The sequence below is a fragment of the Lotus japonicus genome, chromosome 1 (genome assembly GCF_012489685.1).
Source record: "Lotus japonicus ecotype B-129 chromosome 1, LjGifu_v1.2".
Classification (NCBI taxonomy): Eukaryota; Viridiplantae; Streptophyta; class Magnoliopsida; order Fabales; family Fabaceae; genus Lotus; species Lotus japonicus.
This window is the reverse complement of record NC_080041.1, coordinates 89,262,138-89,280,354: the sequence shown is the minus strand read 5'-3', so window position 1 is coordinate 89,280,354 and position 18,217 is coordinate 89,262,138. Positions and strand designations below refer to the sequence as shown.

The window sequence follows — 18,217 nt, the reverse complement described above, 5'->3', positions numbered from 1 at the left end:
GAAAGTAAAAAAAAAAAATGTCAGTCACTGCCGGTGGCAATTTAAAAAAGAAAAACTTATATCACCACTTGGAGTGGTGGTTTATACTAACTTGGTAACTAAAAAAAAGTTGCACCACATTAGTAATTATTTGTATAAATTACACTATGCATGTAAAAAAATTGATGTATCAATATCTATTATGAGGTTGGACTTCCAAGTATCATATATGTTCTTCAAATTTCTTCATTCTTATTTTATTTTAAAAAATCCTAGCATTATAACTTCTTTCACAGACAATATCAAAGTCATCACTCCTAGAAATGAGTTGAAATTGATAACCATAATCATTAGACTTTGGTCATTTTCGACTACAAGAATCCTAACATGTCATATATTATTGTGATTGTTATGTTTGATTAGAAAGTTGTCAACTGATTCTCTTAATTTTTTTGTTTTATTTTTATTCATTGCATATACATTTTGAAGCTTTAATCAATATTTTCAGAGTGATAATTTTCAAGCTTGCATTAAAAATACGTTGCTCAAATTTTTTTTTTGAAAGAGCTAATGGAAGGTTAGGTGTATCAATTTCAAAATTTTGGTGTAAGAGCAAATACTGGGCAATACTATATACAAAACTACGAATCACAATTATAAGATCATTTTTGAAGATGTTATTGTGGCTAAGCCTTTTCAGTGCCCATTTTTCCCGAATATGGGTTTCACTTGGTGTTTACTCCCGAAATAAAATCAAGAAATTTTGACCAAAATTATCTTTTTGGTTCCAAACACCTTTTATTTTTTTATTTGTTAACAACTCTCTTATATTCTTTAAATATAACTCATCTCCATATATGTGCATGTCATTCATCTACTCATTGATGTTGGAGCTTAACGAGATTTTTTGAACAAATGAGAAAGAACAAAAACATGTTGTTCTTGAACTCAACATTGATGAGTGAATTTTGTTTTGTATATTACACATTTTTGTTGTAATATATCGTGACAACAAAACTCTATAAATTATCGCTTAATTTATGTATAAGGTTAAGTGTGCGCTTTTTCAAAACGTCATTGAGGAGGTCAGGTTTTTTTATCACTGCTGGAGATGTCGCCATTGTTGTCCAATTTGCAAGATTGGAAATGTGGAATGATAAATAATTTTGTTAATTTTCATGACTTTGTGTTATGCTTAATGCGCTTAATTTATACTCCCTTCGGTCTTATTTATAAGCATGAAAGAGAAGAAAAATCTTGGTACTTTTTATAAGAACCAAATGAAAGTTTGAGTTATATTAATTAATTGTTTCCAATGATGTCCTTATTAATTATAACTTGTAAAATGTGTCTCATTAATTATTCTCTCTCTTTCTCACTTTCCAACACTAATAACAAAGGGTAATTTTGGAAGTTTATTTTAATTTAAGATAAATTTAATGCATTTTATCTAGTTTAACTACATTTCTTAAACTGTATGATTTTATTTTATTTTGCTTATAAATAGGACCAGGGGGTATTTTAAGCGAATCATGATTGAACAGGGAAAACGGCTAGAACTTCATGTATTCTACAAAACTTTACTTCAATCCTACCATTCATCATACCAACATATTGAAGGTTATGTATGACATTTATATAATTTTAAGTTTTAACTTATTAATTTATAAATCTTATTAAAATTAAATATTCCAGCTTATTTTGACTATAACATTTGTAAAGCCAATGAAAGCAATAAATTCAATACCTTCCATTTGTCCCCTATTATATAAGTTCTCCTTCCTCTTGTCTTTTTCATTCTCTCACTTTCATTTCACCGGGGGACAAAGCTAAGTAATATATATTCTGATCTTATCTTGACATATACCTTTAAAGACCTATAGTAACCCGTAGTTAATTGGATGTAACTTTTTCAAGAGTTACAAGAGTAAAAGTGTTAAACATTATTGTCATTGATGAGAAAAGAAATTCATCTTCAACAACAAAGAATATAATTTATAAGAATGTTTCTACCAACATTTTATTAGCCTTGACAATTTTTGTGACTTATACAAAGGCTTACTTTAGTTTTTCTTTATTTAGTCATATCTTTCATATATCAACCGTGCATGACATTAGTTAATTAATATTAGTAATAACTAAATAAATACCCTAAAATATCACCTAAAGGAAATAATAGTAAAAAAATCCATATTAAAATAATATAAAAGCTGTGACCGCGTGTTCCTCGAGACATTTAAAAATTCTTTCTCCTTCCTTGCGCCCATGGAAGTTCTCCTTCCTTCCCCTTCTCTCTTTCGCTATCAAACTTTCATTTCACCATTATTTCTTCTACAATTAATCAGTCTTTCATCCACACACACACACACACAGACTCGATTCTCTGCTGCATGCGGGTGAAATGATGAAAGAGGAGATATCTGAATTTGGAAGAATGATTTTCAACTTGATGACAACAACAGAAACAGAGTGCGCCACCACACACTCGCAGCAGCACGCCACCGATGTGTTTGTGCTGCTCTTCTGCCTCCGCCCTGATTTTCAGAGTGCGCCGCCAGGCAATCGCAGCACGCCACCGGGGTAAGCCGTTTTTTTATGTCTTCAAAAACATTATTATCATTTGTTTCTTGGGTCTCCCCTAATATGTACCACTTTAAGAGTGATGTAATTTTACACCACTTAGGCCCAGTTTGGAAGAACTTATTTGAGCTTATCTGACAGCATAAGCTCTTATGTCAGTGTTTGGGAGAGTTTATGCAAACAGCTTATGACCTGCCATAAGCTATTTTCAGCTTATTTTCATAAGCTACTCAGGATAGCTTATGAAAAACAACTTATGCTTATATACAGCTTATTTTTAATTTATTTCAATAAATTTTCAAAAATAGCTTATGAATAAGCGCTTATGACATAAGCGCTTATGACCATAAGTGCTTAATTAAGCTGTTTTTCTAAACGGGGTCTTACTTTGACCGATTATAACTGTTCAACACATTTCTTTTTTTTAAATATTATTAAAAATTTGTTATATATTAAATTTTTTTAAAAAATATGTGTTAACCTGTTATAGCAGATTAAAAAAACGTGGTGTAAGATTGCACCACTCTAAAAGTGATGCATATTAGAGCTCCCCCTCTTTCTTTAAGATTTTGCTAACACTTGTACTGTTAAATTGAAACCAAAATAAAAAGTCAAGCTACTAAAAAGTTTTTTTTTTACAGTAAGCTACTAAAAAGTTACTGAATACTGAATTAAGTACTTTTCATTATTTAGAAAGTGTATTGGAATTTAATAGTACATCTAATTTAATACTAGTTTAGTATCTAAAGTGATCGCATATCAACATAGCTCAAAAATAATTGTATTGAGGCTAAACCAATGTTCTTGCAATCACAAGTAACACGTTTTTGACACTCTTTTTTGCATTCTCTCATTAGTTGGTTAGAATTCATGTAGCACACCAAAGTTAGAATAGAATATAAAACTGTTCATTTAGCTTTTATTCAACACTTTAAACTTTTTGGATAAGTGGTTACTTGAAATGACATTAGAGTCTCTATGACTTAGTGGTCTAGAGTTCGATCCTTACTCCCCTCACTTTCTAATTAAAAAAGTGAAATTTAAGCACATGGGAGGTGAGTCTGTGCATGTATCCACGCTTTAAGCCCAAAAGGCTCTTGCATGAGGGAGTGTGTAGTGTATAATATAAAACCATTTATTTAACTCTTACCCAACCGTTTAAGCTTTTGGAATAAGTGGTTACTTGACTCTCAGAAATTAGGGTAGAATCAATTGATTTCATTGAATTATGCTGATAATACATCAGTCATAGATACAAGGCTAGACAGTTATTTTAGGAAATACAATAACACCTATACAATCAGATCCCTATGATTCAGGGATATTTCTCTCATACACTATAATTGTAATATGCTAAATAAGGAAATAATACAACTAATAAAACACTGAGTGGATTACATGGAAAATTGGGGCTACTAACCTTTGATTTATACCTCTCAATGGATCCATCAGCCTTGTATTTTATAGTATATACCCACTTGCATCCTATTGGTTTTTTTTTTTCATTTGGGAGAGTAACCAAATCCCAGGTACTATTATTTTCTAATGCTTACATTTCCAAGTCCATGGCTTGTTTCCATTTTCATGCCTCAAATAGGGAGGTAGGTGTGATTGTAGTGTTTAGGCTTGTGAGGAAGGCTTTATGGGTAGGTAAGAAGTTGTTAAAGGATAAGTAATTGACTAGAGGGTAAAGTGGTTTGGTGGTACATTTCCTAGTCTCTTTCCTAAGGGCAATTGGAATATCTAGGTCTTTAAGAAGTGGTGCTAAACTGGATTCGGGTTCCTGTACAATTGAGAAATCATAAGTTGATTCAGTGGAGATTAAAGGATCAAAGGTAGTTACCTCATGTAATGTTGGGTTGGATGATTGGACATGGACAGATTCTGGAATGATCTTTGTCTTCTCTGTATAAACTAGACTTTTCCCAAATCTTACATCAGCCCCATCTTGAGTGGACTTAGTGGGTTGAGTCTCTTTCTTAGAAGTTGTCTCCTTCTCAGAAGTTGTTACACTTCTAGTCCCTACTCCTGGTCCTAAGCTTAAGTCAGGGAGCATAAGGAGATCATCTTCCTTTCTTGTATTCACCTTTGAAGATGATCTTGGTGGAAGTAACTTTCTTGCTAAAAAAAGGTGACATCTCTGGACACAAATTTTTTTTTGGATGGTGGGTGATAGCATTTACATCCCTTTTATGTGGAAGAATATCCTAAAAAAACACATTTTAAGGCTCTAAGATCAAGTTTACCTCTATCACCATTGTGGACATAGATAAAAGATACACACCCAAATATTCTTGGTACAAGTTGATTGGATGTGGACACATTAGGATAGAAAGAAGACATAACCTCCATAGGACTTTTTGAAGCTAAAATACTAGAAGGTAGTCTATTAATTAGATAACATGCAGTGAGAACAACCTCCCCCAAAACCTTTTAGGAACCTTATGTTGAAAAAGAAGAGCTCGAGTTTGGTCTAGTAGGTGTCCATTTTTCCTCTCAGCAATCTCATTTTGTTGAGGTGTTTTGACACAAGATGATTCATATGAATGATACCTTCATTTTGACAAAAGGAAATAAGCCCATGATTAAAGTAATCTTTAGGATTATCGGATCTAATCCTCTTAATGCTAACACCAAACTAATTTTTTACCATGGAGGAAAACTGTTGAACCACATAGTTGACTTCAGAATTTTGTTTTAGTAAGAAAACCCATGTGACCCCGAGTACAATCATCTATAAAGGTAAGGAACCAACGGGCACCATAAACATTTGGGACATTTAAGGGACCCCACACATCAGTATGAATTAAATAGAAGGGGAAAATGCTCATATTATTACTAACTGGAAAAGGTACACGCTTGTGCTTAGCAAGCTCACACACTTCATAATGAAGACTTTCCACATCTAATTTGCTAAACGGGGAAGGGAATAACAATTGTATGACTCTAAAGGAAGGATCTCCAAGACGACAATGATGTAGGAGGACTTCTCCTTGTTGGTCTTTATTGAATCATAGAAAAAAAAAGTTGCTATTTTGTAGGTTTGGTGGCAGATTCGGGTTGTCCAAGTAATAAAGGTCATCCTGTTCTCTATCATGTCCAATCGTCCTCCCCGAGTGCTTGTCCTGCAGTATACAAGCATTGTTATAAAAAAATAACAGTACATGATAGGTCTTTTATGAGTTTTTTTATGGAAATCAGACTGACAGATAGTTTAAGAATATGAAGGACATTTTCATGGGCTTATTTGAACTGCTCCTTGATCTGCTACAGTCATCAAAGTGCCATCTACTGTGAATATTTTCTTATTGCTAGGGCAAGGGGTGTAAGAGGAGAAATGTTTAGGTAGGGGCGTCATGTGGTCAGTAGCCCCAGAATCCAGTATCCAATATTGTTTATGTTGTTTATATGAGGCATTACATCCAAAAGAACAAGGAAACTCACCAAACGTACCTAAATATGCTAGAGAACAACTACTTGTTGGTTTATCTAACTTGTTGAAGAATGATCTCATCTTCTCAATTTCATCCTAGTTAAGTTGAATCTCTCCTCCCTTGTTTTCTTCACTTGTTGCAGCAACTATGTGTGCTTGTCCTCCCTTTCTTGTGTTGTCTCCTATATTCCCCCACTCCTTGTCTCGGTTTTGGGGCCCTCAATCTCTACTAAGCGGCTTTCCATGCAGCCTCCAACATTTCTCACGAGTGTGGCGAGGCCTGTTGCAGAAGGTACACCACACTCCATCACCTTTCTTCTCCATATTGGTTATTTCTCCCTTTTTTTGGTATACCATCATGGCTAAGGCCCCAGAAGTTATCATGGCTGAATTTTCCGTGGTTAGGTTTTCTAGCATTACTTCCTTTCTGCGTTCTTCACTTCTGACCATAGCTACTACTTCATTAATTCCTGGAATTTTTCTTTTCCAAGGATTTGGGCTCTCACTTGATCAAAATCAGAGTTAAGCTCCACCAAGAAATCATAGACTTTATCTTGCTCAATATACTCTTTGAACATTGTTGAATTTGTTGGGCACTTGGATTTTATGACCCTGTAATAATCTAATTCCATCCACAGTGATTTGAGTTGATTGGCGTACTTTGTAACAGTCTTGTTTCCCTGTTTTGCAGCCATAGTCTTCACCTTCACGTCATATATTTGAGCATCATATTTAGCTTTGGAGTATGTCTCCTCCATGGCCTTCCAAATCACCTTTGCAGAATTAAGAAACACGCATCAGTGGTTTATGGGATCATTGAGTTCCATAGCCATGCCATGATCATAGAGTCCTCTTCGTCCCACTTTGTAAATTTGGGATCTCTTTCTTTAGGGGCTTCGTCAGTCAAGTGGTTAGCTTTCCCTTTTTTCAAAGTTCTGCCAACAAGCTAGGACCATTTCAAGTAATTCTTCCCATTCAATCGGTAAACATTGTTGATGTTCTGCAGCTCTTCTTGAGTTTTCTGCACCACTTCATCAATTGGCTTCGCCATGGCCACAGCAGTACAACCCAACATTACATGAGGTAACTACCCCTGATCATTTAATCTCCACTGAATCAACCTCTGATTTCCCAATTGTACAGGAACCCAAATCCAGATTTGCACCACTTTTTGAGGACCTAGATATTCCAATTGCCCTTAGGAAAAAGACTACGAAATGGATCACCAAGCCACTTTACCCTCTGGCCAATTACCTATAAAGTGATGATCATATAATTTGGTGGATTATAAGAAAATTTAATTTTGACCAATGAGAAAATTAAAGAGAATATTGTTGGTATCTCTCGTTTTTTAATATAATTGACAACAACATCTCACTTAGATGACATAAAAATTATGATATGTTTACATTTTATTTTTTCATATTATTTATCATATTATTTATTTATCTCTTTTTTATTTTCATCAATTTTTTAAAGTGTAAGGTGCAAACAAATTCTTGGCATAAACACGTGCATAACTTTAAAAAAAATCTCTTAATGTAGAATGTCAATAATGAGCTAGCCTTACAAACACTTTCAAGCATAAGTCCAAATGATAAGAAATTCAAGCATATTAACAATTAATGTAGAAAAACTTACTAGATAAGTATTGACTATAAATTTGGGACCTGATCCTAATACTGATAAATTTTGGGATTCCATATTCATTAATGTTTTGGTCATAGGAATATACAAGAAAATGAGTGCTAGAAACAAACTCCAAACACACTTCAATGTTTTTTTTTGGTACAGTTAAAAAAGAACAAAAAAGGAAAACGGGAGAACCCGAGCTAAGGTCTCACATATGAGATGCCCATAAAGTCAGCTAATAATAACAAACTCATCCCATCTAGGGTATGATCAATAGTGACTAAACTACTATCCTGCAAAGCTCCAAACTTAGCCAAAAAGTTAGCACAAGCATTCCTCTCCCTGAGTGTATGGCAAACCTCAATGCTCCAATTCCGAGTCATCAAATCCTTAATATCTCAAACTAAAGACGCATTGAATGTCTAGACGGCGGAATAAAATTCACAAGAGTAACTGCATCAAGAGAGTCTGACTGGCACTCCACGCTCCGGGCACCCTGATCCCAAGCTAGACTAAGACCATGGAAGATGGCTAGCAACTCAAGGTACAAAATATTAGGATCATCTCTGAAGCCAAAAAAGCAAACCACTGACCAATCCCACTCCTAAGAGAACCACCAAATCCATCTCTGCTAGTATTATCGCGCACACTCTCGTCCACATTAATCACCAACCTGTCAGGGTTTCGAGGACACCAGCGAACAAGCATGGGCTGAGAAGGAGTACCTGCATTCGAGATGCCAAAGCCAAGCTGGATGTCATTCGCCATGCCTGTGATATTAGCCGCTACAATAAAGGATTCATCATCGTGTTCTCTAGGCAAAAATTACACCGGGCTCGCCAAATCCACCACACGGAGGCCATCGCGAGTGGATTGGAGCACCAAGCACCTCACGACGCAACCACACAAGGGGGTCCTGAGATTGAAACAGGGGATTAGAAAGATGATATCCCACCCGGAGGCAAATATCCTTGGCCATTCTGCAGTCACGAAGGCAATGTAACACCGATTCATCCTCCTCATTGCAGATAACGGAGGTAGCAAAATTCGCCATGCCCCTCTTGAATCTGTACTCGTTAGTTGGAAGGGAGCCATGAGCCGCGAGCCAGACAAGAAGGATGCACTTCAACGGAACCTTAAGGCGCCAAATCCATCGCCAGCTAAGACCAAGATCCAAGCTATCGGCCAACGTGGGCAACCTCTGAGAAATAATCCAGTCGTAACCCGTCTTGGTTGTGTACTCACCATTCACATGCCCTGTCCATCTAATTCCATCAGAGACATGAGGATTAAGCCGAGGTCGAAATCTCGAATAAACCGAGTCAAGTGATCAGGCAAAGTAGTCCAAAGCTGCTCTAACCGCCAACCATCTCCATCCCACACATCTTTTATGCGAGTTTCCATGTCATAGTAGTGCACAAAATCAACAAGCTGGCCAAGAGGCTGAGGGCAACACCAAGCTGAGTTCCAAAAAGAAGTTAAACCATTACCAATCTTAAACTCAAAACCATGATGCAAAACATCACGAGTCTTTCCAAAAGCTTTTAGAACCGACGAGCCCGTCTGCACCTCCACATCCATGAACGAAACAGTGGGAAAATAATTGGATTTGAGAAGTTGCACCCATGGTTTCCCCGAGTCAGTAGGAATTTCCCAGACATGTTTCCCCAATAAAGCAACATTGTGGTCTCTAGCTTTCCTCAAACCCAAACCACCAACATGCTTTGGAAGAGCAATGCGGTCCCAGCCAACCAGATGCAGGCCTCTCCCATCCCGGTTTTTCCAGATAAAATTCCTCACAATAGCATCCAGCTTATCACAAGCCCCTTGCGACATCCAGACTTGGCTCATACAGTACGCATGCATAGCAGAAAGAACAGATTGAGCGAGAGTAACCCTACCGGCTCTATTTAGGAGCTTACACTTCCAATCTGCCAAACGAGAATTAATACGATCAAAGATGAAGTTGAAATCATGCTTTGTAACTCGCTTTTGAAAAATAGAAAATCCCAAGTACCTGCCAATGTCAGAAGTAAACTGAATACCAGCAGTAGTAGCAATACTAGTCTTCTTCTGATGAGTCATCCCATGAAACCCCAGAATTTTGGACTTGGCTTCATCCTCCTTCAAACCAGAAGCTTTGCAGAAATTATCAAGCATATCTTTTATCAACCTAACCTGAATCTTCTTATCCTTGACAAAAAGAAGCAAATCACCGGCAAAGAAAACATGAGATAAGACAGGACCATTATGAACAGTACAGATGGGGTCCCACCTCCCCTCCAAGACAGCAGTAGAAATCGTAGAACTAAATCTCTCCATACAAAGAACAAAAAGGTAAGGGGAAAGAGGATCACCTCGCCTTAGCCCTCGCTTAGTAGGGAAGGATTGCAATCTCTCGCCATTCCACAAAATAGAGAGATGAGAAGCAGTCACGCAGAACATGATCAACTTGACAACAATAGGGGGGAAACCAAAAGCCACCAAGGTTTCTTTTAGGAAACCCCAGTCCACCCGATCATAAGTCTTTTCCAAGTCAAGTTTAAACACAAGATTACCATGCTTCCTCCTTGCCTTCCGCTGATGGTAAACAATTTCCTGGAGAGCTATAGCATTATCACTAGTATTTCTCCCTGGGATGAAGCTGCTCTGCATAGGACTAATAATATCATTCAAAAGGGGCCTAATTCTATTAACATGATTTTTTGTCATAAGCTTATACACAACATTACACAAACTGATTGGCCTAAAATCCTTGAACGAGAGAGGATTATCCACCTTGGGAATGAGGACAATCAGAGTTTCCCCCAAACCTGGATCAAACTGCTGGGTCACAGACGCATTTCTGACGCACTGGAAGACTTTTTCCCCCACAACATCCCAATAAGTTTTATAAAAGTAGGCATGAAGGCCATCCGGCCCAGGGGCTTTAAAAGACCCCATGTGCTGAAGAGCCGAGAAAACTTCCTCCCTAGTGACTTATTTCTCAAGGTCCGCCAAGAAGTGAGAAGGAATAAAAGGCAACCCAGGAGTGGGCAGGCACGAGTGATCAACTTCCACAGTCTCAGCAAACAAGGTCTTAAAGTACTCGATAACACCCAACTGGAGAGTTTCAGTGTCATCACACCAATTCCCATCCGGAAAATGAAGCCCCAAGATACGATTCCTCCTACGACGGATAACAGTCTGAGCATGGAAGAAAGCAGTGTTCCTATCCCCATATCTGACCCACTTATCTCTAGACTTCTAGAACCACAACATCTCTTCCTGAGCTAAAATGTCATGATGCTCTTTCTTCAATTTATCAGGCTGAAGCAGGAGAGCAATTGAATCCACAGTTTCAAGTCTACTCTGAATAGACGCCAGACAATTCTCAATATGCTTCTTCCTGCGAAAAATATTACTAAAAACCTTCTTATTAAAATCCAAAGAGTCCACCTTAACCTCATTCAGTGTCGCTAGTATGCAAGAGCCTCCCTTGTGCCAAGCCTCCTGAACCACATCTCGATACAAATTGTGACTAGTCCAGGCAGCTTCAAACTTGAAAGGCCTTCCACCTAAATTCTCCACTTTTTTTCCCACAGCGAAGATTCAACGGGATGTGATCGGAGTGTAACCTAGGCAGCACTTCCACACCACCTTCCGGGAAACCCACTCGCCAACACAAAGAAGCTAAGGCACAGTCTAGACGCTTGTGGACTGGGGACCGACCCTGGAAATTACGAAACCAAGTGAAGGCCAGACCCGAAGCACCAATATCCATCAAGTTACAAGAGTTAATGTTATCCATGAAGTGCCTCGCTCTCGACGGGGAGAAGATACCACCCCGCTGCTCAGTCGAGGCCAAAGTATCATTGAAATCACCAACCAGCGCCCACGGGATTGACATGCTATCCGCTAGCCCACAGAGATGGTTCCAAAGTAAACTTATATTAACATGAATAGGACTAGCATATACGCCGGAGCAAGCCCAATTGAGATTTCCAGAAGAAATGCCCAAGGTAATAACCTGGGGATGAGAATCCAGGATAGTCATATCACCTACAATATCACTTCTCCCTAGAGCCCAAATTCCCTATGCTTGACCATTAGCCTCTTCAATGCCAAGAGGTCTGTAACCAAGTTTCAGCCAATATTTTTGCAATCTGCCAAATTGTACATGAGTTTCAAAAATAAAACAGACATCAGGTTTATGCTTTTTAAGCAATTCCTTGATGTATCTCTTAGCCACCGCATTAGCGGTACCTCTAACATTCCAAGAAAGTATAGAGAAGTCTGGTTGTACCACCATTAAAAACCCAAGGAAGAAAGGTACCACAAAGTTGCCAAGGCTACGTTGCATTGCCTGTCGCTTCCACAGTTCTAATATCCAAACATTCCTCTTCAATATGCTCTTCATTGGCAATACTCATCTCTTGATCGTTCCCCTGCTGCTCATCAGGTGGCCTAGTCTCAAAATTTGAATCAAAATGGTTCCCTGCTTGGAAAACAACATTAGACACTTCCATGGTAAAAAACGTGGATGGGCCCCCTGGCAAGCTGGTGATCCCCCATTGGTCGGCTCTGATCACGGGCTTTGGGAATTTTGTCATTCATCCCAATAATCACTTCACTCTGTGATCCAATATGAAAATCTGGCACTGAACACTCATGAGGTTTGAGTTAGTAATAAAAAACAATTTTTTTTATAAATTATAAGTATTTTTTGTCTGATTTATAAATTACTATTTAAGTGAATTAAAAAAAAGGAGAATGGGCTGACCTATTTAGTTTGCAACCTAATATGGTTTGATATTTGGACAGATAAATTTGCAGTCCACTTCAATTTCAGCCAGGCCCAACCCAGTCTGAATTTATTGGTCCGCTATGGGTTGGACCAACCTCAATAAGATAGTGCATGGCACGATAGGTCATTTGATCTTGCGAAACACAGTGAGGGCTACAGTAATTTAATTCATTATTGATACACAGTATTTTCAATTGAACAAAAAAAAAATACACAGTATTTCATATATAAGAAATTATAGTTAATTCATAATTAATTATTTAGCTAAAATAAACTAACTCGATTCACTTAAAAAATGTATTTTTAGTGTTAATTGATTTATCAAACTAACAATAGACATCACATCACGATTGATAAAAAATAACAATACGAATATTCAATCATGTTCCACGAATATTCACCTAATACACTACTTCACGTTGGACAAAATCAAAACGCAACTTTGATGTTCGTATGTGTATAAAATAGACATCCGACAACTATGCTTTTAGCGTGTAAACCACATGATTGAACCTTACGTGTTGCGTGAAGTCTATTCTTTGGTCTATATAATATAAACGATAGTGTTTTAGAGAGTTTATGTAAATAACAGTTTATACTAATATATAATCTATTGAGTTTTAAATAATAGCTCAAGTGATAAGAGTTAGAAATATATAAATTAGGTAGGGAGAATCTAGGGATTAATTCTTGAAGGTGCAATTTATCTTTCAATCTTAAAAATATATATATATATATATATATATATATATATATATATATATATATATATATATGTATGTGCAGGAGGATATTCTCTTTTTTGCATTGAAAACCAAAATGTGACTTATGTCGGCAATCGGCAATGTACCTGAAACGGGTTCGTGGCACCTAAAGTTAAGAACTTAAAAGGTGAACAATGTTTTCTCACCTCAATTCTATCTAGTGGGTTCATGAGTTCCTCAAAAGTAAATTCATGATAAGGTAAGTATCATACTATTAACTGAGTTATTTTTTTAACTTTTTAAACTAAATAATTACTATTAATAGTATGATGACTTATTTATCATCATCACTTTAGAAGAGCTAAATGTAACTTGAGTGAGATAGATAAACATATTTTTTGGTAGATAGAAAGAAATTATGATTATGAAAGGGAAAAATGAATAAGAAGAAGAAACAATTAAGAATGTCATAATAGTACAAAATAAATTAAATGTAAATCTATCAAAGTTAGTGGATTAATTGTCGTTGCACTACTCCAAAGATTGAAATATGAATTGTGGCCACTGGTCAGAGCATGAAAGCTAAAAACTTTGTTAAAGTTTTATAATCATTTTGCTTTAAAAAGCATTTCATGAACAATTATTTCTTTGAATTTAACTAGACATGAACCCGCATGAGAAGCCTTTAACTTTTTTAAGAAACAAAGATAATATTATTCAGAATATTATAGCATAAGATAAGTTTAATTTACTACATGACATTGAAATTTCTTGTAGTAATATTTGGATTAACTATAGAAATATCATTATATAAGAATATAATTATATTAATTAAATTTAATTCTCCTTAAAATTTTATATATGTAAGAATATACTAGTAATTTTTTTAGAAATACATTATCAAATGAAAATTAATTTGTCCCCGAAGAATAACTTAAGTAATAAGAGCCGATGGGCATATAGGTTAGGGAGGAGATATCCATATATCAACCTTAGAGACTGGAGGGCTGTAGTTTATCTCTGGAGGTATGTAGTTTATCTTTTCAATGTAATTAAAAAAATGAAAATTAATTTGATAAATGAAAATTTGCCGTTCCATTGGCTTATTAAAAGCTAGTAATATGTCAAATTTATGATGGAAGAACAAATGGTAGTGTAATTAAATGGAAAGTTATCACAAAAATTAAAGAAATAAATAGGGCAGGTACGTACGTAGGGAAAGATAGAAATATCAAGGGGTTCAACTACATGGTTTTTTTAATAGGCAAATGTGACTAGTTGTTAGTAAATTAATTAGTTCATTTTCAAGATTCGAACCCTTCACCATTCACCCTTTATTTCCCTCTCCCTAATTTTTATGTCTCCTAACTCTTACCACACTGCTTCAACTACATGTGATATTAGAAAATTGCTATGCTGAAACAATTGAGTTCATTGGTTAAACAAGATACCCATGTTATAATTTAACTTTTATATATATATAGTTAAAAAAAATAATACTACCTCCTCCCCGTTCCACAAAGATTAGCCATGTGTCAATTAGAATAATAACTGAACTAACTAAACTAATTTTCCTTATGAAGATTGCACATGAATCACGGCCACATAAAAAAGCAACCGTATTAGAAGTGTATTCCTTAAGCAAGATTACAAATGGTGGGAAAGGTGTCTCTTGCTTGCATCATTGGAATCTGCCTGCAGAAGATTACAAGAGCAACGTGTATGATTCTTCAAGAAGCAGGTTTGCTCATTTTACCTTTTTCTGAGTCATCATATTCATATGTGACTCGCTGCTGTACTGTTCAGGACTTCATCAGTTCACCACCACACTCATCTTCTTGTGTCTCTGCAGGTGAGAATGGAGAATGTGATAGAGGAACCACTTCTGAACAAGCACAACTCCAATGTCAAGGGTGGCTTCAGAACCATACCTTTCATCATAGGTAATAATGAGATATGTATAGGAGATCTAAGTCACCCTATATTTTTAATTTGATAATATAATGCTGATTACAAAGTTTCCTAGTTATATATAACATATATTTCCTAATCTGAGTAGAGATTAGTTTCTCTTAGACCCATATTCACTTACAGTGCTTCATCAAGATGGATCCTCTGCAGCTATTTTCTCTGCAGCTCACTGCTGCAAATTCTAGGACTTTGATTTTTACATTAAATGGTTCAGATTGATTTGTTAAAAGTTGAACTGGTCGACAGTTTAAAGCATCATATTTGCTGTTGCAGAGGCTGCAGGGGCAGCAGAGGATCCAAATTTGTGCTTCATAGTAAATTGTTCAACTTTACTAATCTGTATATGAATGTTGTTGTGGCAGCAAATGAGGCATGTGAGAGGCTTGCGAGTCTTGGGCTAATGCCTAACATGATATTGTACTTGACCAAAGTGTATGGCATGCAAACTGCTGAAGCAAGCAATTTCCTGTTACTTTGGTCGGCCGCCACAAATTTCATACCCCTCATTGGTGCTTTCCTGGCAGACTCCTATGTCGGTCGGTATCCCATGATTGGTTTTGGATCTATTGCTAGTCTACTGGTAATTTTCTTTCATTCTTTAGAACATGCTCCCTCACGCGAGCCAACTGGCTTGAAGTGTGGATAATGTACATACTCGCCTACCATGTGCTGAAAGTCAACTTTTGGGTTCCTATTCTAGACCACTTTGATCATAGAGACTCTGATACCATGTCAAAATCGTACTCTAGACCACTTGATCATATATATAGACTCTGATTCCATATTAAGAACTAGTTATCCGAAGAGCTTAAGCTTTATGAATGGTTTTTATATTATATTTCTAACACTGGGATTGTGCAGGGAATGGTTCTTCTATGGCTAACAACTCTATTTCCAACATCAAGGCCAATATGTAACCAATTTGCCAACAGTTGCAGTTCCCCTACAACTATACAACTTTTGATCTTGCATTCTTCTTTTGCCCTAATGTCCATTGGAGCGGGAGGCATAAGATCATCTTCCTTAGCCTTTGGTATAGACCAGTTAAGTAAAAGGGACAAAGATGCAGGAATCAAAGAGAGCTACCTCAGCTGGTACTATGCTGCTGTGTCCGTGTCATCGCTGCTAGGTTTAAGTGTTGTTGTCTATATACAAGATAACATGGGGTGGAAAGTGGGATTTGGAGTTCCTGTTATCCTAATGTTTATAGCCACTGTCTCATTTTTCTTAGCAACACCATTTTATGTAATGCTGGAAGCTAAAAGGAACATCCTAAGTGGGTTAGCTCAGGTCTTTGTAGCTTCTTACAGAAATAGACTTCTGCAGTTACCACAGGAGGACAAGAATGGTATCTACCACCATGAGAAGGATTCCATTCTCCAAGTGCCAACTGACAAATTAAGGTTTGTTTTGCTTCTTTTGTCTCATTTATCATGCTTTGGATATCACTAACTACGTGTTTGGTCAGCATTGTCATAATTGATTTTGGTAAAATTGATTACACTAAAAGTGAGTTAAGATGAACTGATTTACATTTGGAAAAATTATGGGAAAATTTATTTCTATAACGTAATGTTGTGAAATTTCAAAATTGATTATGTCCATGGAAGAAGCTACTCTCTATAGCTTCCTTTTCTGCAAAATTGATTAACACACCTAGAAGTGATTATGGTCAATGATAATTGATTCAAATGCCCCCAAAAGTGGAACCAAATTGTTAAGAGAAAAAGTTCACTCACTATTGTTATGTAGCTGGAATACTTGTTTCACACTTTCAGTGAGCTCACGATATTAGTTTGGTGGATCATGTGCCAGCCAAGTATGAACATACTGGTTGTTAGCTAATAGTCATGAATATGTTAACATTAAATTGAAAACCTATGCATATATATGCCATATTTGATTTCTAGTTCATTAAAACTTGGATTATATACTGCGAAGTGTTCTTGTTATAAATCAAGAGCAGAGGCTTAAGATGAAACTTTATTGCCTAGGTTTCTCAACAAAGCATGCATAATTGGAAATCCCCTACAAGATCTAACACCCAATGGAAGAGCTTTGAATCCTTGGAATCTTTGTACAGTAGATCAAGTGGAAGACCTCAAGGCACTTCTAAAGATAATCCCAATCTGGACAACAGGAATCATGTTAACTGTGAATGTCAGTCAGGGTTCATTTCTGGTACTACAGGCATCCTCTATGGACCGCCACATTACTTCAAATTTTCAAGTTCCTGCAGCTTCCTTTGCAACATTTATGATTTTATCTTTAATACTTTGGGTTATACTTTATAATCAAGTTTTGGTCCCTGTGGCATCGAGGATAAAAGGGCGCCAAACACTCCTAGGTACGAAACAGAAAATGGGGGTAGGTCTTTTTTCTTGCTGCATATCAATTGCATCACTAGCCGTTGTTGAGAGCGTTAGACGCAAAATTGCTATTGAGCAAGGCTACTCAGAACAACCTCAGGCTGTGGTGAACATGTCTGCTATGTGGCTCTTGCCGCGCGAAATCCTCGATGGATTGGCTGAGGCAGCGAATGTGATCGGACAGATTGAGTTTTTTCTCACTGAGCTTCCTCAATCTATGTCTAGCGTGGCTTCGACTCTTGGTGGACTTGGGATGTCAGTGGGAAGTTTGGTAGCAAGTTTTGTTCTGAGTGCTGTTGATTCTGTTACTGGAGGCAGGGGAAATGAAAGTTGGCTTTCAAGCAACATAAACAAGGGTCACTATGACTACTATTATGGCATCATTTGTGCTTTGAGCATTGTAAATTTTGTGTATTTTCTTTACTGTAGTAAATCTTATGGTCCTTGTAAGGAAAGAGGAAAGTAAAATCTTAGATATAAAATCTTAGATACAGGTGATGTTAATGTTCTTGAGATCTTCTAAGTTCCTATTTGATACATGACAGAGTAGGCCCAGAATGAAAGTAGTACCTGGATATGATTGATAACTAGATTGTTGATTGTACTAGATTCACATCTTATACTGTTAGTATTAAGAAAGGAACAGTTGTTTCGTGTATTCATGATATTGTAAAAAAAACTTTTATCAACTTTACTCCTGCTCCCTGTAAGTTAATTTGCTAGGTGAATTAATGTTTCTGTTATTTGTTCTACTTCTGCAGTA

At 36.6% G+C, this 18,217-nt stretch overlaps 2 protein-coding genes across 6 annotated transcripts; one reads left to right on the top strand and one right to left on the bottom strand.

Moving 5' to 3' along the window:
- The first annotated feature begins 2,229 nt into the window (after nt 1-2,229).
- LOC130727574 (protein NRT1/ PTR FAMILY 1.2-like) lies at nt 2,230-18,148 on the top strand. 5 transcript variants are annotated; one of them, XM_057578745.1, is made up of 7 exons: nt 2,230-2,559; nt 13,197-13,301; nt 14,698-14,855; nt 14,967-15,057; nt 15,448-15,665; nt 15,947-16,488; nt 17,080-18,148. In XM_057578745.1, the coding sequence occupies exons 4-7, from the start codon at nt 14,973-14,975 to the stop codon at nt 17,918-17,920; spliced, it is 1,686 nt and encodes a 561-aa protein (XP_057434728.1). In that variant the 5' UTR covers nt 2,230-2,559; nt 13,197-13,301; nt 14,698-14,855; nt 14,967-14,972; the 3' UTR covers nt 17,921-18,148. The 5 variants fall into 5 exon arrangements, with proteins under 5 accessions (XP_057434728.1, XP_057434725.1, XP_057434726.1 ...); XM_057578742.1 differs by having other exon boundaries at nt 13,197-13,373; XM_057578743.1 differs by lacking the exon at nt 13,197-13,301 and adding an exon at nt 6,684-7,075.
- On the bottom strand, nt 10,604-11,660 carry LOC130710933 (uncharacterized). Its single transcript, XM_057560329.1, has 3 exons — nt 11,166-11,660; nt 10,878-11,116; nt 10,604-10,793 (listed from the first exon to the last, which is right to left on the bottom strand). Exons 1-3 carry the CDS (start codon nt 11,658-11,660, stop codon nt 10,604-10,606), a joined length of 924 nt encoding a protein of 307 aa, XP_057416312.1.
- Nucleotides 18,149-18,217: the final 69 nt, after the last annotated feature.